General features: G+C 54.2%; 1 protein-coding gene across 4 annotated transcripts; it reads left to right on the plus strand.

Moving 5' to 3' along the window:
* The first annotated feature begins 6870 nt into the window (after nucleotides 1-6870).
* On the plus strand, nucleotides 6871-20953 carry XYLT2 (xylosyltransferase 2). 4 transcript variants are annotated; one of them, XR_011523081.1, is made up of 12 exons: nucleotides 6915-7160; nucleotides 13592-14084; nucleotides 14321-14496; nucleotides 14793-14995; nucleotides 15467-15547; nucleotides 15745-15961; nucleotides 16050-16226; nucleotides 16482-16744; nucleotides 17032-17227; nucleotides 17885-18218; nucleotides 19177-19305; nucleotides 19761-20953. XR_011523081.1 is itself a non-coding variant. In XM_070560668.1 (12 exons), the coding sequence occupies exons 1-12, from the start codon at nucleotides 7026-7028 to the stop codon at nucleotides 19827-19829; spliced, it is 2397 nt and encodes a 798-aa protein (XP_070416769.1). In that variant the 5' UTR covers nucleotides 6915-7025; the 3' UTR covers nucleotides 19830-20953. The 4 variants fall into 4 exon arrangements, 3 of the variants coding, with proteins under 3 accessions (XP_070416768.1, XP_070416769.1, XP_070416770.1); XM_070560668.1 differs by having other exon boundaries at nucleotides 19177-19229; XM_070560667.1 differs by lacking the exon at nucleotides 19177-19305 and having other exon boundaries at nucleotides 6871-7160.
* The last annotated feature ends 5534 nt before the right edge of the window (nucleotides 20954-26487 follow it).

Genomic DNA, 26487 nt, shown 5'->3' on the forward strand with positions numbered 1-26487 from the left:
GAAAGTCCAAATAAGTCATTAATGGCAATAAATGTGAACTGATTAAGCACATGTAGGAAGACATAGATTATCAGATTGGGTAAAAATTAAAATCTTACCATATGTTATTAATTTTTCCTCAATTCTGGAATAATCTCAGCTATTGTATCTTCAATATTACTTCCCTGCCTTTTTTTTTTTTTTTTTTGGTGAGGAAGATTAGCCCTGAGCTAACCTTTGTTCCAGTCTTCCTCTACTTTGTACATGGAATGCCTCCACAGCATGGCCGACAAGTGGACTAGGTCTGTGCCTGGGATCTGAACCCATGAACTTGGGCCACCGAAGCAGAGTTCGCAGAACTTTAACCGTTCAGCCACAGGGCTGGCCTCCTGCCATTTTCTTTTCTTTTTTTTTTTTTCTTTTTGGTGAGAAAGTTTTCCTCTGAGCTAACATCCATTGCCAATCTTCCTCTTTTTTTTTCTTGAGGAAGACTAGCTCTGAGCTAACATCTGTGCCAATCTTCCTCTGTTTTGTATGTGGGATGCTGCCACAGCATGGCTTGACGAATGGTGCAGGTCTGTCCCTGGGATCGGAACCTGCAAACCCAGGCTACCAAAGCGGAGTACACTGAACTTAACCACTACGTCATGGGGCTGGCTCCCCCGCCATTTTCTTTTTTCTTTTCTTCTCTAAGTCCTATTGGACATATTTTGGAGTCTCTCAATCTATTCTCCTGCTTTTTGAACTGTTCCCTCTTATTTTAAATCTCTTTGTTTCTCCACCTGCACTCTGTGTAGATTCTTCAGAACTATCTTCCAATTCACTAACTTTATCTTCAACTATATCTAGTCTAAAGTTCATCCCGTCTATTGAGATTTTTTTTCGCTTCATGACTATATTTTTATTTCTGAGATTTATAATTGTTTATATTTCATATCCATATGTTCATTTCATTTTCATCTACATTGTTTCATAATTTCTTGTTTGTCAAATGATATCTTCATTTCTCTCTGAGATAAATGAGATAAATTCCTTATTTGCAAGTGTTGCCAGTATATCCCAAAGAAATGAATTTCATCTGTCACTTTGTATTTCAGTTGTTGAGTTGGTTGGTTGTCTTCCTTAGTATTTTATTTCTTCATGTGCTTTAGAGTTTTGGTTTGCAGGCTCATCACGGCTGGGAGTTTCTGCTTTTGCTTTGTGCTCTGCTTTTCACTTTTTCCTGTCTCATCTGGTGGATTTAGTTTGGTGTTTGCATCCACTGTGCCTAGTCCGGAACTGGCCTTGTGATGCAGCTGTGAACTTGTGCTCTCCACCGATGTGGGGGTCTGACAGACCCAGTCACAGGGTTAGAGGATGGCTTGACCCAATTCTTGGTTGTGAGGCTGTCTTTGCTCAGCTGCCTCCTTAAGCCCACAGTTTTGGCCATAGCTCCTAAAAGCTGGTCAGTTGCCATTTTTTCCAGCCTCCTTTCACGAGTGAGGGGGCCTCACTCCAGTCCCTGGCTTCAGCCAGAGAGCCTGGCTCTATCCTCTACTCCATGTGCAACATTTTAGCTCCCACGACCCCATCAGCCCTCGGCTTTGGCCCTACTCACCACTTTGCTTTCCAGTTAGTTCTCTTTCATGTCCACTGAGATGTTTAGCCTGCTTTTTAGCCTGTTTACATCTTATGAATGTCTTCTAAAACTTTTTCTCTCATTGTTATGTGTTTGGAGCATAGAGGGTATGTCAGAACAAGAACTTTCCCACCTGCCTCTCGCGAGTGTTTAAACAACTTGGGGATGGAGTTTCCACTTCTCACGGTGGAAACATACTAGTGGACAGAGTTTGGGGTGACAGAATTGAGCACTGAGACTACAACTCTGGGGTGCAAGTAATGGGCATTTTGTCTGGGCTTAGTGGGCTGCCCAGAGATGTGGATCAGACCAGTAAAAGTCCCTCCGGGCAACTTCTAATTATGGACCTGCTTCCTACATCGACCCCAGGTGGCAGTAAGACGATTTGCAGGGGCAGAATGTTCTGCCCAACGTTCTCTCTTGCTTGGGAGTGGAAGCCCAGCTGACACCTCCTTTGTGAACTGCATGTGCCCACCACAGGTTTTTTAGACAACTAGGGAGACCAAAGAGAAAGCTAATACAACATATGGGCTCTCAGCTGGCTAAATAGAAAAATGAAAGAGAGGTCACCCTTTCATTTTGGGAACAATTCATACTAACATAGAATATAAACAAAATAACAGAAAAATAAGAGAGACATAGTGGAGTGTTTAAATTCTTCTCCAGAAAAAGATTCATAAACTTCAATATTGATCCAAAAAAGAAGCACAAAATTCTGAATAGACCAATAACCAAGAAAGAAATAAAATAGAAGTTACCAAAGAATTAGCTCCCTGGGTTACCTTTGCTGGCAAGACTTTTTAAGTGTTTCAGGAACAGCAGTGTGTATTTTTGCACAAATTATTTCAAAACACGGAATAAAGAAAGAATGCTCCTCAATGTAGGTTGTAAACTGATATAACTCTGATTCTCAAATCTACCAAAAAATAAATTAATAAATAATAAGCAAAGAAAACCATAGACCAGAGTTTGCAAACACAAGTGTCTTTAAGAACCAGAAAGTAATATAAATAGGTGAAGTTGACTGAGTTTGAAATAACAGTGAAAAGTGGGTGGTACAGGAAGTAGAGAGTGTGTGCCCCTTCACCAGGAATTCAAAATCAACCTGCGCTGGTCAAATAAACAAGTTCCATGAGTCACCAGTTTGCAGCTTCTGGTATATAGATCCATCTCTGCTATAAACATAGATGTAAAAATCCTAAATAAAATATTAGCAAGTCCAATTCAACCTATATTAAAACAAAAACAAAATCTACTTAGACCAAGTTACATTTACCCTAAAGGATGCAAAAATGTTTTAATATGTGGAAATTATTTTTAAAATAATCCATCATCTCAAAAGGTCACATTAGAAAAACCCATATGATCATTTCAATAGATATTGGGACTTACTTCCTGAGAAGCAGAGGCGCAGGGCTCCAGAGCTGGGTTGGGTGTGGGCTGGAAGAGGGTTTCCCAATGGTAGCATCCAGGAATAAAGCCAGCATCAGGCCCAGTGGACAGGCCAGTGAAGTGTCAGGACAAGGAATGGACAGGGAAGCAGGGTAGCCAGATAAAGGCGAGAAGACAGAGGCTGGGGAGATGCTTGGAGGCACAGCCTTGGGGGTCTACGTCTGCTGGTCCTCAGCCTCCATGTCCTCTGGTCCTGAGCCAAGTGTTGACTCGAGCTTCCAAAAACGCATTTGAAAACATTCAGCACCCATGCCTCATAAACTAGCTCCTAAAACTACCACTCTAAGGATAATAACTTCATGTGAGACAGGATAGATCATACAAGCAGCCCACTTAAAACCAAAAATGGGGGCCAGCCCGGTGGTGCAGCAGTTAAGTGCGCACGTTCTGCTTCTGTGGCCTGGGGCTCGCTGGTTCGGATCCCGCGTGCAGACAGCACCACTTGGTCAAGCCACGCTGTGATAGGCGTCCCACATATAAAGTGGAGGAAGATGGGCATGGATGTGAGCTCAGGGCCAGTCTTCCTCAGCAAAGAGAGGAGGATGGACAGCAAATGTTAGCTGAGGGCTAATCTTCCTCAAAAAAACCCCCACAAAAAATGCTTTCTCATTCTGATTTTCTGAGGAGCCATTTCTGTATTTTTAAGGCTTTCTACAATAAAAGAAAAAAAAGCACAATGGAAGTTTTAGGGGAAGCTGAAGAGGAGAAAGAGGGCAGCAGGGGGCTGGCCCCCTGGCCGAGTGGTTAAGTTCATGTGCTCTGCTTTGGCGGCCCAGGGTTGCGCCGGTTCGGATCGTGGGGGCGGACATGGCACTGTCCATCAAGCCACGTTGAGGCGGCGTCCCACATGCCACAACTAGAAGGACCCACAACTGAAAAAAAATATGCAACTGTGTACTGGGGGGATTTGGGGAGAAAAAAAAGAAAAAGAAAAAGAGGACAGCAATGAACCTTGCATTTCGTGTGGTCAAATCTAAACCCGTCTCTGCACGTTATACCTCAGTAACAAATTTGTTTTAAAAAACAGTTAAATCTGAGTGGATACTGATACAGTGACAGGGAATAAATGCTAAATAAAGACTCCCACACTCTACTTCAGACCACACACAAACAAACTGCAGACGGATTAAAGACTTACATGTAATCTGTAAAATAAAAACTGCAGGAGAAAATATATGCGAAGACATCCCTCATCAAAGATCAGATCTTCTGAACCAGAACAGAAAACGAGAAGCCATAAAACAAGAGGAATATATTTGATTCCTGAAAAAGTTAAAAATTTTAGAAAAGTCTTAAAAAGTCAAAGTGCAGCGATAAATTGACGGAAACTTTAAACTTTAAAAGGATGAACAACTCTTAAAATTGATAAGAAAAAGACAAATGATGCAATAGCATTAGAGAAACTCATGGAGATTTTGAAGAGGCAATTCTGGGACGAGCAAATCCAGCCAAAAAACCAATTAACAGACACTCCCCAGCAGAGAAGCGAAAATTAAGAAAACCGAGGAGGTCACTTCTCACCTCTCAGGTTAGCAAAAATTAAAAACAGTGCTACCACCTGCTGCTGGAAGGGATGCAGGAAGACAACACTCCGACACAGTGCTGTTGGCAATGTGAATTGTCACAGCATTTTGGAAAAGCAATCTAGCAATAGCTATTAAAATTAAAAATTCCCCTTTTCCCAGGAATCCCATTCCTGGGAAACTCTACCATAGAAATAAATGCATCAGTGCCTAGGGATATGTGTAAAACCATGTTTATTATAGCCTTGTGGTAGTGGCGAAAACTGAAAACCAAGTGAACACCCATTCATGAAGGGAGTGGAATATTATGCAGCCATTAAAAAAGAATTTTAGATCCATCCAATCCAACTTGGAGGAACTTCTGCCCCATATTTATGGTGAAGGGAGAAAAGCAAGATGCAGAGAAGTGTATGTAGTATGAGTCAACTTTTTAAATATAATGACACCCATCCCCCTCAAAGTAAAAAAGCTGTGTGTGTCAACTGTTACAGAGAAAGGTGGAAGGAAGGAAGTTAGGAAGACAGCAAGCAAGCCAGCCAGGCTGTTAACATGGAGGGGAAGGGGAGAGAAATACTTATAATTAGTTTCTATATTTAAAAACCGTGTGTAATGTGACCCCATCTATGCAAAGTTATGTACTCATAAAGACATGGGGAAAAGGATGGCCACCAAGATATTAATGATGAATATCTTAGGGGGTAGGACTGCAAGTGACTTTTACCGTTTCCCTTATATTTTTTCTATGTTTTAAATGTATATAAGTATGTATTATTTGAGTATTTATATAATCAGCAGAAAACAGTTACTTCATGGTGAGGTGGGGAGTACTGGCAGGCAGCCCTAGGGGACTTGATTTCATGAGCACAGGAGATGCATATTTAATTGACATGTCAATTGCTGGCATGTCAACTGATGTTTTCCAAAATCTCTGAAGTGCAGGTTCTCTTAGGTAGCCGGACTGTCATCTCACACATTGTGTACAATTCTCCCGTTGAAGGAAGGCTGAAGAAAGGAATGATCACGAATACCGAAGGGGTGAGAGATGAGCAAAGGAGGTTTCACGTAAGTGCCATCAAATATCTGGATCTCCTGTACTCAGCACAGCTTAGAATTCCCTTACCAAGCTCAGCTCCCAGCAACTTCCAAACCCTTTATCATCGCTTTCAAACTTTGTGTGTTTGTTTGTTTACCTTTTCTTTTCCCAGACCTCTCTGGAGTGATTCTGAGGGTCTTCCTGTTAAATCTCCAGTCTTGGTTTGTTCTGCTGCGGTGCTCGGCTCCGCTGCAGGGGCGTGCACCTGGCTTTGGCGGACACTGCCTTCCCTCCCCTCCCCTCCCCTCTCCTCTCTCCGTGGACCTGCCAGCTTCAGGAGACAGCGGCAGGTGTTCAGACCGCGTCTACGCGGAGTTGAACATGCCAGGGTCTGAAAAAATATTAGGGTCAGCTGGTTAAACAGGAAGTTGGGCTTCACCTGCTCTTTCTTTCACAACATTTATTGAGCATGGTGTCCAGTGCCAGGCTAAGGATTTAAAGGTGAATAAGGCACGATCCCAGAGAAATCACGCCCAGATATGTGCTCGACTGGACAGTGCTGGGGAAGCACTAGGGGAGGACGCCATTGATGGGGGGAACAGCACATGCCAAGGTCTAGCTGTTTCCAAGTTGGGTCCCAGATTAGCAGCACAACATCACCTGGGAACTTGTTGAAAATTCTAATTCTCAAGCCCCATTCCTGACCTACCAAAGCAGAAACTGGGCACGGGGCCCAGCAATCTGTTTCATCAAGTCCTCCAGGTGATTCTCACACACCCTAGACCTTGAGAACCGCGTCTCTAGCAGAGGCCTGAGGATGCTTATGATGAGAGAGGGCGGGGAGAGGTAAGAGGCTTTGTGAAGGACCTCAGATGCCAGTCAAGGGGGTTAGACTTTGCCCCGTAAGTGCGGCCTCCTGGGTCGCAAAGAAAGCAAGGGCCTGTGGCACTTAGTCTCTGTCAACTTGGCGTTTCTGGGAGTTACAGCATTCTCTGTGCGCCCTGGAGCGGAGAGTCTATCCGCGCGGGGCTGAGTTTTCCCGCTCCCCCGAGATACCAGTCGGCGAGCAAGAGAGGGGTCGGGCCCGGGTACCATGGTCTGCCGTCCAAGAGGAGGTGAGCACACGCAGGAGAAGGAGCATGTGCACAGACAGGGAAGGTACGGTGGGGAGCAGACCCGGCGCGGGAGGCCCGTGCCCCGCCCCACGCCCTCGGCGGCTCGAGCAGGCGGCTCTGCGGGCCCAGGCTCCGCCCCTGGCCTGCGGGGCGCGGCGATTCGGACCCGCGGGCCCCTCCTCCGGCCCCGCCCCAGCGCGCACCCGGCCCGCCTACCGAGGGGGAGCCAGCAAGGTCCGCGCTCGTGCGCGCGCCCGCGGACGGGTTGCAGGTCTGGGCGCGCGCCCCGCGTCCCGGGCAGGAAGATGGTGGCGAGCGCGCGAGTGCAGAAGCTGGTGCGGCGCTACAAGCTGGCGATCGCGACGGCGCTGGCCATCCTGCTGCTGCAAGGCCTAGTGGTGTGGAGCTTCAGCGGCCTGGAGGAGGACGAGCCGGGCGAGGTGCTCCGACTGCCGGGCGGGCAGGCGGGCAGGCCGGGCGCGGGAGCGCGCGGGGTCCTGGCGGGGCTGCGGGCGGCCCCGGCTGGGGAAGTGGGGCACTGGCCGCGTGCGTGCCGAGCGCGGGCGGTTGCCTGGAACGCGGCATCGGACGCCGGGCGCCCCCTTCCCAGTCGGGGCCGGGGACTGCGCGCGGGGGCGGTGCGTGACCCAGAGGCCCGGGCCGCGGGAGGACAGGGGACCGGGGTGAGAGGGGCGGGTCTTGGTGGGGTGGTTTACCGCCTGGGGAGCAATGAAGGTCAGGCGCAGGGAGCGGGGCCGGGAGGTGGGGCTGGGCCCGAGCCTGCTCCGAGGTGGGGTGCCCCAGGCCAAACTTTCTGAAGTTGGGAGGGGGCCGGGGGGGGGTGCGCGCCATGGGTCGAGGAGTGGGGCCGAGGGACCCCGGGCATCCTCGCCTAGCGGCGCCTGACGAGCAAGGGCCGGTGGGGAAGTGGAGCCCGGGGCTGGAACTCACTCCAGCAACTGAGGGAAAAGGGAGCGACCCCGAGGGAGAGACGTGGAGTGTCTCCGAGGCATGGCTGTCTCAGCCAGGGGTCTGAAGAACCTGTGCGGGTCTTCAGGAGAGGATGGCAGGGGAAAGTGAGCTGGTGAGTTGGCCTTAAGACATTAGGGAATTGGGGAGGGGGCCCCTCTGGCTCTAAGGGAATGGGGACAGCAGCAGCTGGTTTAGCAGAGCCCCAGGCCACGGAGCAGGGGCAAACCCATCCTGCTCAGTCCCCAAGTCCCTGCCCCGAGGGTCTCACCCACTCTTGGCTGCTGTGGTTTTAGCTGGAGGCCCACATATGTCCTCCCCAGCGTGGTCAGGAAGGGTGCAGTGGGGTCTGGGGCTATCCTGAAAGGTCCGGGAGGATAGGCCAAACCCTGGCCCTAAGCTGTGGGGCAGAGGACAGGACTTCCCAGTCCTCAGCACCACCCCCTTGGTTCTGGTGCTCCTAGGACTCTGGGTCAGACGCTCTGCTTGCCTTGTCGTCCTGGGTTTCTCCAACTGGCAGAGGGAAGGCCAAGGTTCCCCTTCCTGCGTCTGGGCCGTCTGGAAGGCCTGGTGCGGAGATTGGGAGAAGAGCTGCTCTTGCCTTTTTTGGGAGAACCAAGCAGCTGGGATGGTGAGGGGAGCTGGAACAGAGTCACCTGAGACCATAAGTCCAAAAGGAGGTGGTGGGGGAGGCTAGCTCTGTGACATCCGAAGGGAGTGAGCTTGTTCTATGTGGACCAATAAGTAGGAGGAAGAGGAAGCGAGTGTTTCGGGCTCAGTGTAAGAAGACTCTCTGGGCAGATGAGACATTCTGAGATGGAATGGGCTGCTGAGGCAGTTAGGGAGCGCTCTGACTCTGGAGTATGTGACAGAAGCCTGTGACCACCCTGGGGAGGGGCATGGCAAAGCATCTGAGGCTTCTCAGAAACAAATGGCCCTGAGTGGCATGGCTCTGTGAGTCTTTGTTTGGGCTGAGAGATTGTCCAGGCCTCAAGGTCCCTGCTGCCCTGCCCACGGGCTGGGGTGGAGAAGTGGGGCAGTAGAGTGGTTGGGAGCCCCTCTCCCCTCTCCTCTGCTTCCTGGCAGAAGCTTGATAGGGGAATCCCTGGACTAGAATGGAAAACGATCCTTGATGACCTAAATGTTGTGCTGTCCAAGCAGCCACTGGTGCTTGGTCTCCCTCAGCAGCCACCGCACCAGACCTGGGTATTGCCAGGCAGCCTAATATAGTGCTTAGGAAGGTGGACACTGAAGTTGGACTGCCCCGCTTCACCGACCTATGTCCTATTCCAGCGCTGCTCCTAAGTAGCCATGTGACCACCGGCAAGTCACCCAACCTCTTTCTGTGTCCTCATCAGTATCGCCCCTCAAGACAGGGATAATAGCACCTCTCTCATTGGGTGATTGTAACGATTAAATAAAAATGATACCTGTGAAGTATTTGCAGGAGTTCCTGGCATATGCTAAGCCATCAGTAAATAACTCTGATTATCTCAGCTCTGCACATTGGGAATAGGGATTCATTCCTTCATTTAATCATTCATTCAACAAATATTTATTAAGTCCTACTTTGTACGAGGCACTGTGATGATACTGGGAATAGAGAAATGAACAAAATAGACAAGGTCTCGGCCCTCGTGGGCAGACACTCTGCAGGGAGAGGCTGACAGTGAAAAGGAAATTCAGTCGAATAACAAGGGGGCTGGTTTAGAGCAGATGGTCGGGTAAGGCTTCTGCAGGAAGTGGCCGGTGAGCTGGAGGCACCAGTCAGCCTGGGGAAGAGGCCAGCAGAGTTTGGGCAAAAGGGCCCGAGGACAATGGGCTTAGCTGGGGGCCTCTGAGGAATGGAAAGGAGGGTGTGGTGGTTCCCTGGAAGAGGGTTTAAGACTTAGCCCAGGGCACATCCTCGAGACTACAGTGAGGGGCTGGGGTTTTATTCTAAGTGCAGTGGGAGAGCACCGAAGGGGCTTAAGCAGTCATGGGATCAGATGTGCATTTAAGATGCACACTCCGCCCGTCTGTGGAGGGACTAGAGTGGAGACCAGGGATGCCCATTAACATCCAAAGAGCCACTTTATGGTTTTCAGAGCTTTCACAAACATTGTCTCACCGCTCACTTTAAACACAGTCTGAGAAATCCAGAGGTGGGGGTGTGTGGGTAAGCGTTGCTGTATTCGTGGTCTCCCTGGCTCAGAGAAGGGTTCTGAGGAGCTGCGGAGCCAGGAAGTGGCAGAGGACTTTGAATGCCTCCTCAGTGGGGAGGAGGGGGCCTCAGAGGCCGGAACGCATCCAGACCAGAGGTCAGAGGGCCAGTCCCCACCCTCAGTAGTCAGAGGGGACTCTGACCTCAGGGACCACAGAGGGCAGCTCCTCTAGGGGCACAAGTATAGGGCCCTGCTGCTAATCATATGAACATGCCTGCAAGGGGCAGAGTTGGGGGCTGGCTGCCCACTAGGGGACCTCCCTCCCGTTCCTCACTGTTGCCTTCTAGTTCCCCAGCCTCCTCTGGGATGTCCTTCTCAGGGTCAGCGAGCTCCCTGCTGCAGTGCAGGGCACCAAGATGCCCATCTCCTCCCACATCCTGTCCCCCACCACAGCCAGCCTGGCCCTGTGCCCCGTGCCCTGCCCTCCAGACCAGCTTCCTGTCTTGCTGATACTGGCTTCCATCCTGAGAGCCCCCAGCTCCTCGCCATCTCTACCCACCTAAGCTCGAGCATGTCTTTCTCTGCCCACTGTGTGGCCAGGTCAGACGTCACCAGGTTGATGTACACTGCACTCAGTGGGGCTGCCCAGTTCTGGGTGCCCTCCCCAATGTGGATATAGAATGGGGTCTGTTGCTTCCTCCCCACCCTGCCCTCCCTCCTGCAGGTGCCTCTTCTCAGATGGAGATGGATGCCCTAGCTCTCATTGCACACCTCTCAAGAGATTAGAGGGCTATGCCAGGCACAGAGGGCATGGGTGCTAGGGTGTAGGGGTGGGGCTCTGGCCTTAAGGCGGCTGTCAGCCTGACATGTGAGGTGCCTGCTGTGCTCTGACAGAGGAAGGGAGGAAGGTGCTAGGCGAAGAGGGGCAGGGAAAACTCAACCCAGAAGAGTCCAAAGCGTCTGAGGGTCTTGAGCCCTCTCCTGAGTTCGCATTTGACTGTTTCCCCCTCCACTTTCAGTAATAAGAATAAGGATGGCGGCACTGAATGCTGAGCCTGCACCCAGAGCTTTACATTCATTCATTCATTCAACAAATATTTATTGAGTGTCTCCCATTGCCACACATTCTTCTGGGCTCTCGGAATCCATCAGTGAACAAAACGACAAAAAGCCTTGTCCCCGTGGAGCTTACATCCTTGAAGGGGAGAGACACAGAATAACAATATATTGAATACAGTAGAGGATGAGCGAAGGCATTGAGTGCCATAGAGGAAACAAAGCAGAGGCGGCAAGAGGGCTGGAGCTTTAAGTACAGTGGTCAGGGTCTTACTGAGAAGATCCCATCTGAGCAAAGAATGGAAGAAGGCAAGGAATGATCTGTGGGGACATCTAGGGGAGAGCATTCCAGGTACAGGGCCCAGCGAGTGTCAGGTGGGATGGAGGGATACTGAGAAGGCCACTGTGGCTGGAGAAGAGTGAGCATGAGAAGAGGTTGGTAGGAGATGAGGTCAGAGAGGGGCAGGGTGGCGGGAGGGGGCAGCCAGACACAGCTCACACCGCCTTTGTAGGCTCCTGTAAGGGCTTTGGGCCTCGTCCTCAGAGGGGGCGCCGTGGGCGGTTTCCAGCAGAGGGCTGGTGAGATGGGCCTTGTTTTCCCAGGAACGCTGGCTGCTGTGATGAGAACCAACTACAGGGAAACCAGAGTAGGAGCAGGGACCCCAGGCAGAGGCAGGCAGTGATGGAGGCAATGAGATGTGATCAGATTCTGGATGTATTTGGAAGGATTTACAGGGGATGGGTATGAGGGAAACAAGAGTCAAAGATGACTTGCAAAAGTTTTTGGCCTGGACCACTTGAAGGATGGAGTCGTCATTGACTGAGATGGGGAAGACTGCAGCAGACGCTGGTTGGGGAGGAAGCTCAGGAGTCGCTTTTGGACTTGTGGGTTTGAGAGGTCTATCAAGCTCCCAAGGGAGATGTCAAGGAGGCTGGCAGTTAAATACCTGAAGGTTCAGGGGAGCAATCCAGGCCAGAGAGAGAAACCTCTGAATAGATGGAGTTTAGAGACTGAATGAGATCTCCCGGGAAGCGAGGACAAGGAAAGGCCCCAGGGTAGCCTTGGGAGATAAGGAAGGGTCAGCCAAGAAGACTGATAAGGAGAGGCCAGGAGGATGGCGTCCTGGAAGCCAAGTGAAGAGGGCGCTTCAAGAAGAGGCTGTGGCCAGGCCAGAAAGGGACTTGCCCTCGGGTGGTGGAGGGGAGGCCCATGAAGTGGTTTACAGAGAATGGTGAGAGGAAAGGGGGCAGCTTATGGAGACAGCTCTTTCCAGCTGCATTATCTCAGGCCCTCTTTCATTTGACACTGACACTTCTCTCCTGTATTTTACAGCTGAGGGAACACGCTCAGAGACGGTGGGTACCTGCAGAGGAGTGACAGAGCCCTAGTCATTCCAGAGTCTGTCACACTATACCTCTTGCTCCTCCATGCTTTCCACATCTCACCCACCAGACACCAAACAGATGCCCTCGTGTGCACTGGGGAGATGGGGCTGACATGAAAGCCTCTCCCCAAGGAGCTCAGTCTGCTAGAGGAACGTCCCACTTGGGGCAAATAGGCTGGCTTCCCACGAGGGGACTTGGAGCTGGATCTTGAAGGATGGATAGGATTTGGTCGGGCAGGGAAGAGGGGTTACCGCACGGGGACAGGGAAGGCTGGAGAGAAGGGTGTGTATACAGACTTTCAAATGTAACCGGGCCATCCAGGGAAGCACCTGGGTTGAGAAGAGGCAGGAGGAGCCAGGAAGCAGGGTGTGGCAGCCATGGAGGTACACCACTCAGGTTTCCCTTCGAGAGAGAACCTGCTGGGAGTAGCATTACTGGCCAGCCTCCAGCTGCAGGTGCCTTCAGACTCTGCCTCAGCCTTCTAGCCACAGCCGGGCTCTTCCTGGGCAGCTCCCAGCCAGTGACTAAGTGTGGTGGTGGTACAAGGGCTCGCATCCACAGGCCGTCTTTGCGCCGGCGTTTCCCATTAGCTGGCCAAGGCTTTCTCTGAGCTGAACTGTAGTCTGAAGCTCTTCCTTCCTCCCTGTCCTTGCACAGGTGTCAGGCCTGCATGGTGGTCCAGAGGCTTTCCCTCTGATTCCTACTCCCGCTCCCCCATCATGCATAGCTGCTACCCCCTGTGAATCTCTTGCATTCTGACTCTATCTTAGTCTCTGCCTCCCAGAGAACCCAGCCCATCCTGGGGTCTCAGATTGCATCTCTGTCCTCCCCACCAGGCAAGACCCCTTCACTCTCTTGTGGCCTCAGCACTTCCACATGGAAATGCCCTCATCAGCAGAGTGCTTTCCTTCTGAAGAACGCTGCCTCTTTCCAGCCAGGCCCGGGTCGGAGTGCTGGGTGGACGCTCTTGTATCGTCTGCAGGGTCTCTGCACCTCTCTCTTGTGATATATGTGGAAATTCATTTTCCTATCTGCTGAAAAAGAAAGTTGTATCTGAATCCAAAGCACAAAAGAGAGGCAGTGTCCTGTCATCTGTGTGATAGTGGGGATGTGGATGCGATGGTGCCATGGGGGGAGGTGACACTTCCTCGGCCGGCTGGTCAGGGAAGCTCCCTGTGGAAGTGCTGTTTGTGCAGAGTCCTCACATGAACAGAACTTCTGGGTAAAGATGGCAGGAGCCCCTGGGCCTGAGGCCAGCAGGGAGCTAAAGGAGCAGGAGAGTGCCCCAGTGACCTGTGTGTGCCTGTCTTTTACAGAAAGGAAGGCAGAGGAAGCCACGGCCGCTGGACCCCGGTGAGGGCTCCAAGGACACAGACAGTTCAGCTGGGCGACGGGGCAGCGCAGGCAGAAGGCATGGGCGCTGGCGGGGCCGTGCCGAGAGCCCAGGTGTACCTGTGGCCAAGGTGGTACGGGCAGTAACCAGCCGGCACAGAGCCAGCCGGCGGGTGCCGCCAGCCCCACCCCCAGAGGCCCCAGGCCGCCAGAACCTGAGTGGGGCAGCGGCCGGGGAGGCGCTGGTTGGGGCAGCTGGCTTCCCACCACACGGAGACACAGGGAGTGTGGAGGGCGCCCCCCAGCCTACTGACAACGGCTTCACCCCAAAGTGTGAGATTGTGGGCAAGGACGCGCTGTCTGCACTGGCCCGGGCCAGCTCCAAGCAGTGCCAGCAGGAGATCGCCAACGTGGTGTGCCTGCACCAGGCTGGGAACCTCATGCCCAAGGCTGTGCCCCGGCACTGCCAGCTGGCTGGTAAGACACAGGCCTGGGCGGAGAGGTGGCAGCCCCGGGAGGTGGCATGGCAAGGATCCTCACCCCCATTTCTCAGAGGATGAAAGCTCAGAGGGGCCCACCTCCCTGCCCAAGTTGGTGATCAGTGCTGAGTCGCAGATGCAGAGCTGGGACCCAGGACCGTCAGGCTCCAAGTCCAGGGTTCTTCCTTTGGAAGGCAGGCGGCCCCCTCTTCCCACCTTGTTCTCTACTCTCAGGGAAGATGAGCCCTGGCATCCAGTGGGATGAGGTCCAGGCCCAGCAGCCCGTGGATGGCCCTCCGGTACGAATTGCCTACATGCTGGTGGTTCATGGCCGCGCCATCCGCCAGCTGAAGCGTCTCCTCAAGGCTGTGTACCACAAGCAGCACTTCTTTTACATCCATGTGGACAAGGTACTATGGGGAGGGCTGGTGAGGAGACCGTGGGGATCTGAGTAGAGCAGAGATCCAGAAGGTCACAGACAGAGAGGGTCTCTCACCCGCTCCGGTGGCCCAGAGACCGGGAAACAGGTCCAGAATGGGGGAACAGCCAGCACGAGGTGACACGGCTAGTTAGGAGCTGGAGCCTTGGCTTCTGCTCTCTCCATTCCATGTCACTTATATTCTGTCCTGGGGTTGGGGTAGAGTGGGGAGGTTGTAATGCTGGGGTCCACCTGTGGCTGCTGAGCGTCCCTCTCTCCCCCTTGCAGCGCTCCAACTACCTGCACCGCGAGGTGGTGGAGCTGGCCCGGCAGTATGATAACGTGCAGGTGACGCCCTGGCGCATGGTCACCATTTGGGGCGGGGCCAGCCTGCTGAGGATGTATCTGCGGAGCATGCAGGACCTGCTGGAGGTGCCTGGCTGGGCCTGGGACTTCTTCATCAACCTCAGTGCCACCGACTACCCAACCAGGTGTGGGGAGGTGCTCTGAACCCTCCAGATGGGAGGGGGGCCATTTGGGCACTCGCAGTTGGAGGGTCCTGATGGATTCCTACACTGCTCCCCCCATGCCTCCTTCTGGGATCCACACAGCCCAGATATGGTCCCTTGGCCCCAGCAATGTTTTAGGGGAGGGGTTGGTGAAAGATGATCTGGAGATTGAGAGTGACAAGAGATGGGGAGGAGGAGGAGCCAGAGGTCTGAACCTGGGGGTGCTGGGTCAGACAGCAAGGGGTGGAGGAAGGATGAGGTGGTCTTCCTAAGGTGTCTCAGGTGCCCACCACTCCAGAGCATCAATTGGGGGTAGGGCACGAGGCCAGGACAGCTCTCTGTGAGAAAGGAAGGGGCCTGGGGGTGAAGGTAAAGAGTGCTGGAGGGAGTCTGTTCTGGGCCAGTGACTGAGCAACCCCCTTCACCACTGCCCACACCCCGTTCCCTCTCCAGGACCAACGAGGAGCTGGTGGCTTTCCTGTCGAAGAACCGAGACAAGAATTTTCTCAAGTCACATGGCCGGGACAACTCCAGGTGAGGGAGTCGGGGAGGAGGCCTTGGCCCTGGGGTCTCATCACATCCTCTCCCACACAGGGGGCTCGGTGGCCCTAGCCCTGGGTTACAAAGCCTCCAAACCAATCACAGATTGAGGAGTGCTGCTTCCTAGGCAGATGAGAGAGCCTGGACCCCACCTAGCACAACCCTCAGCCATGGCGGTCTGCCACCAACAGGTTCATCAAGAAACAGGGCCTGGACCGGCTCTTCCATGAGTGTGACTCACACATGTGGCGCCTGGGTGAACGGCAGATCCCAGCAGGCATTGTGGTGGACGGTGGCTCTGACTGGTTCGTGCTAACGCGCAGCTTCGTGGAGTATGTGGTGTACACAGATGACCCACTTGTGGCCCAGCTACGCCAATTCTACACGTACACACTGCTCCCAGCTGAGGTGGGTGACCTGGGCCCGCACCAGTGCCAGGGAGGGCACATGATGGGGTGCCCATGGCTCACCCTTCACCCTGCCCTGCTGTCTGCAGTCCTTCTTCCACACGGTGCTGGAGAACAGCCCGGCCTGTGAGAGCCTCGTGGACAACAACCTGCGGGTCACCAACTGGAACCGCAAACTGGGCTGCAAGTGCCAGTACAAGCATATCGTGGACTGGTGTGGCTGCTCCCCCAATGACTTCAAGCCACAGGACTTCCTCCGGCTGCAGGTGCTTCCCCACGACCCCCAGTGGCTGCCCCTTGCTAGCTTTTCACCGTCAGCTTTCCAGAGTCAGAAAGGATTCAGGGTGGGCTAGTCAGAGAATCTGGGAGCCTTCCCCTGGAGCAGCCCTCGGGGCTCTGGGCAACAGTGGCAGCAGGAAGAGCCCAGGAGGCTGATCTCTAGGAAGTTCTGGGAGGGTCCCCCTCCCCTGCCTTGTGCTCTGGGACTTCCAGACCCCTTCACCCTCCCTGCCTGTCTCCAGCAAGTCTCCAGACCCACCTTCTTTGCCCGGAAGTTTGAGTCGACTGTGAACCAGGAGGTGCTGGAAATCCTGGACTTCCACCTGTACGGCAGCTACCCGCCCGGCACACCAGCCCTGAAGGCCTACTGGGAGAACACCTATGACATGGCCGATGGCCCCAGTGGGCTCAGTGATGTCATGCTCACCGCTTATACTGCCTTTGCCCGCCTCAGCCTGCGCCATGCTGCCACCGCTGCATCCCCGCTGGCCACCCCACTCTGCAGGTGAGACCTCCTTCTGACATATTGCAGGCCCTCGGGGTGTGGTGCCCCATGGGGAGGCCAATCAGAAAGAGACAGCCCTTGTCCCCAGGGAGCCCCCAGTCTGAGGCCGGGAAAAATGGAAATAAAACAAAGACAGCAGGAGCCAGGCACATAGGTGCTATGGGTGTGAGATTTGGGGCAAAGGAAGCACCTGGGGATGGGACTCCCCAGAGCCCCCTTCCTGGGACTCCAGGCCAAGTCAGGTGTGCTGATGGCATCTCCCTTTCTCCCTGCTGGAACCTTCTTAGGTTTGAGCCCAGGGGCTTGCCGTCCAGCGTGCACCTGTATTTCTATGACGACCATTTCCAGGGCTACCTGGTGACGCAGGCGGTGCAGCCCTCAGCCCAGGGGCCAGCAGAGACGCTTGAGATGTGGCTGATGCCCCAGGGGTCGCTGAAGCTGTTGGGGCGCAGTGACCAGGCCAGCCGGCTCCAGAGTTTGGAGGTGGGACAGGCCTTCCCCTTGCTTTCTCCTGACCCCCAGCAAGACTCAGGGTAGTGGGAAGAGAGGGACAGACACCAAGGGAAGGGTAAGGACCGGGTTAGGCCTTTCAGGACTGGGTTCCTGGGCTCTTGTTTCCAGTGATGCAGCCTTGGCAATGCCCTGTGCACATGCCTGTCAACCCCGCATGCACACATTGAGGAGCACCTCACTTGGGGTGTACAGAGGACATGCAGTGTGCAGGGAGGGGACTGTAGTTCCACTACAACACAAGCCAGTCTTCTAAACTACAGGGATTTTCTTCTAGAGGGACTTGGATGTTCCATTCAGGCCATAGATTAAGCTTTTGAGTGTCTCCTTGGTCTCTTTCTCAGAGGCCTTGGCTTCATGTGGGGATGGGGTCTCTGGGCAGGGCTTCAAACCTCTCTGCCTTACTGTCCCCATCACTGCAGAACAGGTCAGAATGGGAGCCTACAAGGACTCTCAGAGCTGGGAGAGAGATTAAAGAAATCCTAGTCTGAGCACTACGTTTTGTAGATGGGGAAATGGAGGCCCAGAGAGAGACAGTAACTAGCCCGAGGTCGCAGTGAGTTAGAGGCAGCATCAGAGTAGAGAGGACTTTCCCGCCAGGCTCCTGCCCAGCTGCCTCCCTCCCTACAGGTTGGCACCGAGTGGGACCCCAAGGAGCGTATTTTCCGGAACTTTGGGGGGTTGCTGGGGCCGCTGGACGAGCCTGTGGCCATGCAGCGCTGGGCCCGGGGCCCCAACCTCACAGCCACCGTGGTGTGGATTGACCCCACCTATGTGGTGGCCACGTCTTATGACATCGCAGTAGACACGGAGACTGAGGTCACGCAGTACAAGCCCCCACTGAGCCGGCCCCTGCGGCCAGGGGCCTGGACGGTTCGACTGCTTCAGTTCTGGGAACCCCTGGGTGAGATCCGCTTCCTCGTGCTGCCCTTGACCTTCAACCGCAAACTACCTCTCAGGAAAGGTAAGGATCTTTCCCAAATGATGCCCAGAAGCCGAACAGAATAGGATTTGCCAGGCAGGTGACCTCAAGAAGCTGGCCATCAGAGCTGACCCCCATCCCTAGAGGAGGGGAATGGGAAGGGTGGGGCTTGGTCGTGCAGCCTTAGCCTCCAGGACCCTGCACTGTGGTGCGGGAAAAAGGGAAGCTTTGGAGTCAGGGAGACGCAGCTTTGGAACAGAGCTCTGAAACTTTAATTGGACTTTTATCCTTGGCAAATTACTTGTCCTTCCTGAGCCTCAGTCTTATGACACATAAGTAGGAGTAATACAACAACCAGTGGAGACCTCCTGGGTGCGTGGTACACAAATCCACTCAAACTAGCTCGAGTCAAAAAGGGGAAATTATTGGAAGAATGTAGGGCTCTCCCTGAGAACCCAGGAAATGTCTCAGGTCTCACTGGGAACCAGAAGTGCTGTCTCTTTGTCTGGGGCCATCTTGTCCCTCGTCCTGTCCTCTCTCTCTCTATCAGCCTCAGGCTCTGGCCTCTCAATACATGATACATGGCTTCTCAGTGCAACAGAGACTGATGAGGGCCTCTTGGTCCCCAAGTTCCACGTTCTTGAGACAGCAAATCTGACTGGCCATCCTAGTCCATTGCATAGTAGGTGGGCAGGGTCACATGACCCTCCACCCACTTGCCTGAGGCTAAGGGAGCAGGCTCTGAACACAGGCATAGGCTACAGGTTCCCACACGGGGGGCCTAATACAGGTAACTACCCCTGAGGAGATATTAGGGATGAGTAGGTGGGTAGAAGTGGCTGGTATGCAGTAGGTGCTCAAGAGGTAGGTAGATGTTTCCTTCCTCCAGCCACATCCTATCATGGAGAAGGTAGGTGAGAGCAGGGGTAACCCAGAGGAGGATGAGGTACTGGGGGCCGTGGCAGATCTAGAGCAGGAAGCCACACCCCTGCTCTCCTAGGACTGTCTGATGAAGGAGAAGGGGAAGAATGGAGGCGCCTTTCCAGCAGGCAGGTATGGAAGCTGAGCCTTGAATGAAGCTGGACCTTTACAGAGAAGGGTGTTTCAAGCTGAGGGGCCAAGTTGGCAGGTGTGTGGTACATGAGGAAACAGAGGGCGGAGGGGAGTAGGATGCAGTAGAGTGGTGGGAAGGAAGGTTGGTGAAGCAAGCAGGCCCCCACGGCTGGAGGGCCTGAGTCCTAGGCTTCTGACGGCTCTGGGAACCACTGGGGATGGCTGAGAGGGCCGTAGGTAACACAGACGAGACCATTATGGGAAGGGTACCTTATTTTCTAAAGCACCTTGAAGCCACTGTTTTATTTAATCCTCACATTGGGAATTTAGGGCTTACTGTCTTGATTTTATAAAATTAACAGTTTTCTAAGCACAGAAAGTTCCATGACCTAGGGCTACCCAAGGTCACAGGTCACTCAGCAAGATGTGACTCAGTGGTTGAGCTGGAGCAGGAAGTGGGATGCCCCCAGGGTCTGGCCTTCATGGAATCAGTTGGGCAGGGCACGCTTACTGTCTGCTCCGCACCCACAGATGATGCCAGCTGGCTGCACGCCGGGCCACCCCACAACGAGTATATGGAGCAGAGTTTCCAGGGCCTGAGCGGCATCCTGAACTTGCCTCAGCCAGAGCTCGTGGAGGAGGCCGCCCGGCGACACGTGGAGCTCACAGGCCCCGCACTCGAGGCCTGGACAGATGGGGAACTGAGCAGCTTCTGGTCTGTGGCCGGACTGTGTGCCATGGGCCCCTCTGCCTGCCCCTCCCTGGAGCTCTGCAGACTGACCAGCTGGAGCTCTCTGTTCCCCGACCCCAAATCAGAGCTGGGGCCTGTCAAAGCAGATGGGCGACTCAGGTAGCAGGGCCCCAGCCAGCGCCTCCGGAAGACCCGGAGAATTGCACCTTAAACAAATGGAGGGTGTCCACCCCCCACAGGCAAGAACCAGAGGCCCAGGCAGTACCCCCATGTCAGCCATCAAGAACCCGCATAGACGGCAGGAAGGCGGGCATAGTATTTACTCCTGCTGATGGCTCTGCTGAGGACCAGAAGTTGGCGGGAATGTGGGGAGAAGGGCTCCAGTTTCCACACCCCGCTCTTGCTCACCTTCTCCTCCAGTTTTGTTTTTTTTTTTTAAGGAAAAGGGGTGGTGGGGGGAGGAACTGGAAACAAAAGATGTGCAATAGGGCTCACAGCAGCCCCAGGAAGTGGGCCATGGCTCTGGGGAGCAGGGGCCTGACCAGCCCATCTGCTGTTGCCCTGGAGGAGGCTGGGCCCACCTCATTCTTCAGGGCCTCATCCCCCAGCCTGGGCGTGTGGTGCTCACGGCTGAGGCTCTGCAGGGGTGCAAGTGCCGTGCCAGGCTCCGAGGTCTGGAGAACAGGTGATTTGGGGGAGCACTGCAGAGCTGGACTCTAGCGGGATAGCCTCCCCTCTTGTAGCCAGGGGACCGTAGAAGAGGGGGTGGGGCTGGCTCTAGGGCTTTCCGCATACCCTGCCCCTTGATGGGAAAGGCAGGGCACCAGGCCTGCTGAGACCAATGCAGGGTCTCCCAGCGACCCAGAACTGCAAGCAGGGCCTGGGCTCCCGCCTTAGTCGGGGGAGCCCTCACGAGCAGCGTGGGAAGAAGACTCTGTCAGGGCTCTCAGAAGAACCTGGAGCAGCATTGTGCCTGAAGCTCAGTGTGAAGTCTGAAATATGCAACAGAAGAAATATATCTCTATCTCTCTAAGCTAAGCCTCTGTGTGTTTCCTCCTGGGTGTCGGGAGCCATCACTGTAGGACCTTCACCTAAGTCTTGGCTGCGGGCCAGCCCAGTGACGTAGTGGTCAAGTTCACGTGCTCCACTTCAGCGGCCCGGGGTTCACGGTTTCAGATCCTGGGCATGGGCCTATGCACCATGCATGGTTGTGTCCCATATACAAAATAGAGGAACATTGGCAACAGATGTTAGCTCAGGGCCACTCTTCCTCACCAAAAAATAAGTAAATAAAAATATATAATAATAAAAGTCTTAGCTGGTATTTTGGCAGCTGTGAGAGGGTGGAGGTCTCATTCCCCCAGAGTGAGAACAGTTTAGAACCCATCCAAGAGCCAGATGGGACACAAGAACCCATCTAATCCAGCCCTCTCTTTTTCGGAGGGGTAAACAGGCCCACAGAGGCTCAGAGACATCCTCATCACCACCTAGTAGGCCAGCAGGAGAGCCAGCTGAGTTCTTGAGAGTCCTGACCCAGCCACGGCCTGGTGGTTACCGTTGGTGCTTGTCCCTTCAGGGGCAGGAACAGCGGGGGCTGGGGTCCCTGGCCACTGCCCTAGCACCTTGGAGGGCCATGGTGGAAAGGTTCATCCTGGCTCCCTCCTTTTCTCAAGCCCTTTCTCCCTCTAACTATCCTGCCATTGTCAGCAAGGGCTCAATGTCACCTCACGCTTTGCTTAGTGTGGAAGGGAGAAGAAGGTTTCTCGGCCCTTTAAAAGCACCCTATCAGCCAGTCACGGTGCTCCGATCAGCTCAGCCTGGGGAACAAAGGGCTCAGTTCTTGCCCAGGATGCCACATGGCAAGTTTTCCTAGTTGCCAGTAGAGGGCACCCTTGACCACCAGTAACAGCATTGGGTTTTTTGTTGGTTTAGCCACTGTGCTGACGGGGCATGCAGTATCTCATTTAATCCTCACAGCCAACAACAAAGGGCACTTTTATTATCTTCATTTAGCACATCAGAGAACTGTGAAATGATGAGCCCCAAGTCATAGCTATTAGGTGGTGGCAGCAGGCTTCAGACGGAAGCAGGAGGCCTCCAGGCCACTATCACTACATTCTCCTGCTTTCCTAAGGGCAGGTAACCAGGAAGGGGCTAACAGCAAGAATTCCAAGGAAGAACAGTGTTTGGGTTCAGGGGCTAAGATGACTGTTTATTCTAGCTCCTATTTTAGTGAACATCTGAAGCTCTACTCTGCTTCTCCAGAATTTTTTTTTTTACATCAACTCTTAAGTCAATGAAAAGAAAAATTAATCTCTGCATTCAGCATATTAGGCACAGGCAGTAAATATCAGAACACAGACTCTGCTGGCTAAGGGCTCACAGACCAGCCTGCAGGTTTAATCCGGGCTGTGGCTATGCTATTGTTGGGTTAGCACAAGTTATCAAAGCCCTCTTTTTTGAACCTAGGCGGGACATGTGCTGTTTCAGCCTCTGCCATTCCCACCCTATCACCCTAGGTCCTAGTTACTCATTACTGTCACCTGCTGTGAACACTTTGCGTTTGCACTTTCAGCCCAGTGGATGTGATCCTGACAGAGGGTTCAGAGTTAATTGGTCTGAGGTGGCAACCCAACAGTGGCGTGGGTTTAAAGCTCCCCCCCGGCGATTCTAATTTGCAGGCCAGTGGGAGAAGTAGGAAGTCCAGCCCCACTCCCACTGCTCTGGCGGGCTCTCTTGGCCCCATGAGTTAGAAGCACTGCAGGACCCGGCTCCACAACTCCCGATAGGTCCAGGGGGTGGGCCTGGCAGCAGGGGCCCTCCCCTCCCCTCTCTCTGTCCGGGTCACTGAGGCAAATGTGAGTGCGGCGTGTCTGCTGCCGGAGGTCCCCACCCTTCATCTTTTTGTAGGGGAGCTCAGCCTGGAAGCTTGGGCTTTTTGAGGCTTCTTTGAAATCCTCCCCTGGCTGGGCCCCTGGGGTCAAGATCAGGATTCCGGGCAGGCGGATGTGGGATGGGGATGGGAGCGGGCCGGTTGGGGCAGGCTGGGCCCCTGGAGCTGCACACTAATTCCTTTGCAGGGATGGGGAGAGCCTGGGCAGAGAGGCTTTTGTATTTTGTGGCCCGCACGTGCCCAGTTTCCAGGGCAACCATGGACACCTCTGTTCCATTTGAGGTGACAAGTCCAGAGACAGCCAATTGGCATGTGGAGCCCAGTTACCTGGGCCAATGGGAAGTGGAGGGTGGCAGAGTTGGGCTGGGAGGGGATCTGGGATTGAGAAGTGCAGAGATCTGGGCAAGTTGGAGCTCCCCTGGCTGTCTCTCAGTTTTAGTGGAAGCAGAGCCTGTTCTGAAGATTCTAGGGGGACCTTAGTGGCTGCCAGGCCTGCAGAGGGGACTGCCATCTGGGGGACACTAGGTCATGGCATAGAATTGACCAGGACAAGCAGGGGCAGAAGCCAAGAACCTGGAGAGCTGCCCACAGATATCCTGGCCCTGAATGAAGTTGCCCCTCTGGGCCACGGTTCCTGGGTTGGGGGGTGACCCAGTGTTGAGGGAGAGCCAGTCCTGTGGCCCTGCTGGCTGTCCCCAAGGTAGCTCAAGGCTGATGTCCTTTCTTGGCACCCCTCTGCCACTGATGCTCCACGTGCAGAGATCACCATGGACAACAGCCTCCCAGCCATAATTGTGGCCACTGGTAAGTCCCTACTGCTGTCCGAGTCCCAGGGTTGGGGCGGATGCACCCTTGGCCCCTTACCATAGGCCAGAAGCCCAGCCTCCTCTATAGGGTCATCCAGAGTAAGCCACTTGGGAAGAATGCTGTGTATGGTCAGTATAGGATCCCTGAGGTCCCTTCCCTGCCAGGTTCCATGATGCCACAGTCTAGGACAGCAGGAGGGGCTGGACACAGGAGCCTGAGTCCAGACTCTCGAGCCCTCCGCTGCCTTCTCAGATCCAACATTTCTAAGGGTGTCTGTCCTGCCACAAGTTCCTGCCCCTCCCTTCCTAAGTATGTCCCTCTGTAAATTCCCTCACACACATGTCTCCTTCCCTGGGCTGACGGAAGAGACAGGATAAAGCTACTCTGCTCTCCCGCACAGACCTCTCCCACAGGGAGCTGATGCAGCAGCACAAAGGGAGCTGCCTGCACCTCAGTCTCCCCTGCATGTCAAGCTGACACCAGACCCAGCCAGGTCATTCCTACCCAACTTCTGGAGCCGAATTCCAACCCTGGGGAGGGGAGACGGGACTCTGCATGCCAGACCCAGGCTGAACCCGGCTGTGCCCCTTGGGGGAGGGTAGTTTCATCCCTGGTGTTCATCACGGCCATCCTGCTGCTGCTGCTGTACCAGCGGGAGCCCCAGTGCTGCCAGGTCCTCTGCTCCTGCCACTTCTTCCGGAGCCCCAGCCAAAACGTAAGCACCCCTACCCAACAACCCCTTCCCTTCATGGTCCCCTAGCCCAATCCCAACAAACGGGCACCTGCTCTCTGACCAAGGAGAAGCTGTTTCAGTATGGAAGACGCCTTTGGAATCTACTCTATGACAGACTCTACATCTTCCAGCCTGGGTTCCCTCGGGGCCAGGGCAGCAGTGTGCAAAGAGTTAACAACATCCTGGCCAGCCTCCTCCATGGCCATTGTTAAAACAGGACCCAGTGCTGGGAGCTGCGGCTGAAGACAATGGTCTTTTCCCAGCTCTCCAAGCAACTGGAGGCCCACTGTCTCCCTAGTTCCCAGGGGAAGGCTCAGAGCCCCGACTGCTGGCAGGGGTGGTGGTGGTAGGGGTATTGTCAGTCCTCTCCTCAGGGATGGGACACCATATGGGATCCTGGGTAGAGAAAGCAAAAGAAATCTTCTGACCTGCAGCCTCCCCAGGCTCTGATCCCTGCAAGTTGGGGCACCAGACAGAGGATGGAGAGGTGGGACAGGAAGAGGAGGTTTTCTCTGACTCTCCCCACAAAGGTCATCAGAGCTGGCTGCCAGATCATGAGAGAATGACTAGTGACCAGAAAGTAGTGGAATCTCTTTATACCCAAGTGCATTTCTGAAATGAGGGTCTAAGCTTTGTGCCTTGAACTCGATAGTGAGAACTAAAGGGATGGGGAGAGGGACATGGGGACAGAAATGGTTGGGCTTTGCTCTCTTGCTTGCTGACCCTAAATGCTGAGCTCCACTTTGAGTTGTCCTTCATAACCCCCAGGACAGCCCCCCTCCCTACCTCAGCACCATGGGACACCCCACCGAGGTCCAGGCAGAAAGGTGCCGAGAGTCTCGGCGGATGCAGGTAAGGGAGGACCCTTGGGGCTGCCACCTGGGAGTAGGGGGAGAGGTGTGTGCTGGCAGCCTAGTGTGGCTAGGAGAAGGATGGGAGGAGGCCTAGAGAGACTTGAAGAAGAGGAGGGCATGTGGTATCACTCTGGGGAAGAACGTCCAGATGGAAGTTGGAGAAGCGTCGTGCGTGCCTGCCTGGCTCCCTTGGCTTTTCTTGGTCACAGGGCTATCCCCAGGGGCCCGAGGTATTCTGTGTGGGGCTGCCTAGCAGTTACCAGCTGCCCCTGTGGCAGCTGGCTCGCCTGCCCAGCTATGAAAGTGTTCGAAAGAAGGATCGGCAGCAGCAGATTCACCAGCTGATTGCACAGCGCTTCGGACTCTGGGCCTGCAGAGAGGTGAATGTTCAGCCCTCCCGGCCTTGGGTGCCCTGGAGAACTGAGCTTTTTTCATATTACTCTTTTTACACATAATACCCAATTAGAGTCCCTCGGGCCAGGACAAGGAAAGGGCCACTGATGGAGAGCCCCAGGATTTGGCTGGAGGCCCCACTTCTCCTCTTTGGGTGGAAGGAAGGATGGCAGACACCAGCCCAAGGAGGCCTGCCTTGCAACTCAAGATGGGCTCCTGCAGAAAAGTTTCCATGGAGCCAACAGCTCTAGGACTCAACTTGTTTCCAGAAAGGACCGTGACTGGGGGAGAGGAGAGATAGAAAGCAGCAGTCCAAAGAAGGGGCAAGTGTGTATGGGGGGTGTGGGGGTTGGTTAATGCCTTTGCTCTGCCCTGCAGCTGCCACCGAGCTACGAAGAAGCCCTAAGGTCACTGCCTGCACCGTCACCCAACTGTGGCTCTGCTCACCCACCTCAGGAAGCAGCCACCTGCCTTGCTTAGGGAAACACCACTGTGCAGAAGGGAGCAAGCTCTTCCCTTATGCCCCTTCCCACTTCTCCAGGGACAGCGCTGAGCCTCTGGAGATGCCCCCACCAATCTCCCCAAGCTGGGCCTTGGTACATGAAACTCCAGGAGAAGGAAGCCAAAGTGAACCTCAACAAACCCCGGATCACCTTTGCCAAGGATCTGCAGGAGGTGGGGAATCTGGGATCATGCCCTGAGAGAACAAGGTGACAAGTTGAAGGCAGACCTCCAGAATTGGGAGGTTCCTCTGCCCTCAGTCCCTGCAGCTCCTGCCTTCAGGGCAGAGGAAAGTCCTTGGAAGGAAGCCACTGGACTCTACAAGCCCCTCTCTGGGGCCGCAGCCCACATCACCTACCTCCAACAGCCAGGACGACCATCCACCC

This window comes from Equus przewalskii, chromosome 10 (assembly GCF_037783145.1).
Source record: "Equus przewalskii isolate Varuska chromosome 10, EquPr2, whole genome shotgun sequence".
NCBI classification, from domain to species: Eukaryota; Metazoa; Chordata; class Mammalia; order Perissodactyla; family Equidae; genus Equus; species Equus przewalskii.

Coding starts and splice junctions, on each gene's coding strand:
- XYLT2 (XM_070560667.1), top strand. CDS start 7,026: ATGGTGGCGAGCGCGCGAGTGCAGAAGCTGGTGCGGCGCTACAAGCTG. Junction 14,085..14,320: donor CCGGCACTGCCAGCTGGCTG/GTAAGACACAGG, acceptor CTCTACTCTCAG/GGAAGATGAGCCCTGGCATC. Junction 18,219..19,760: donor CAAACTACCTCTCAGGAAAG/GTAAGGATCTTT, acceptor CCGCACCCACAG/ATGATGCCAGCTGGCTGCAC.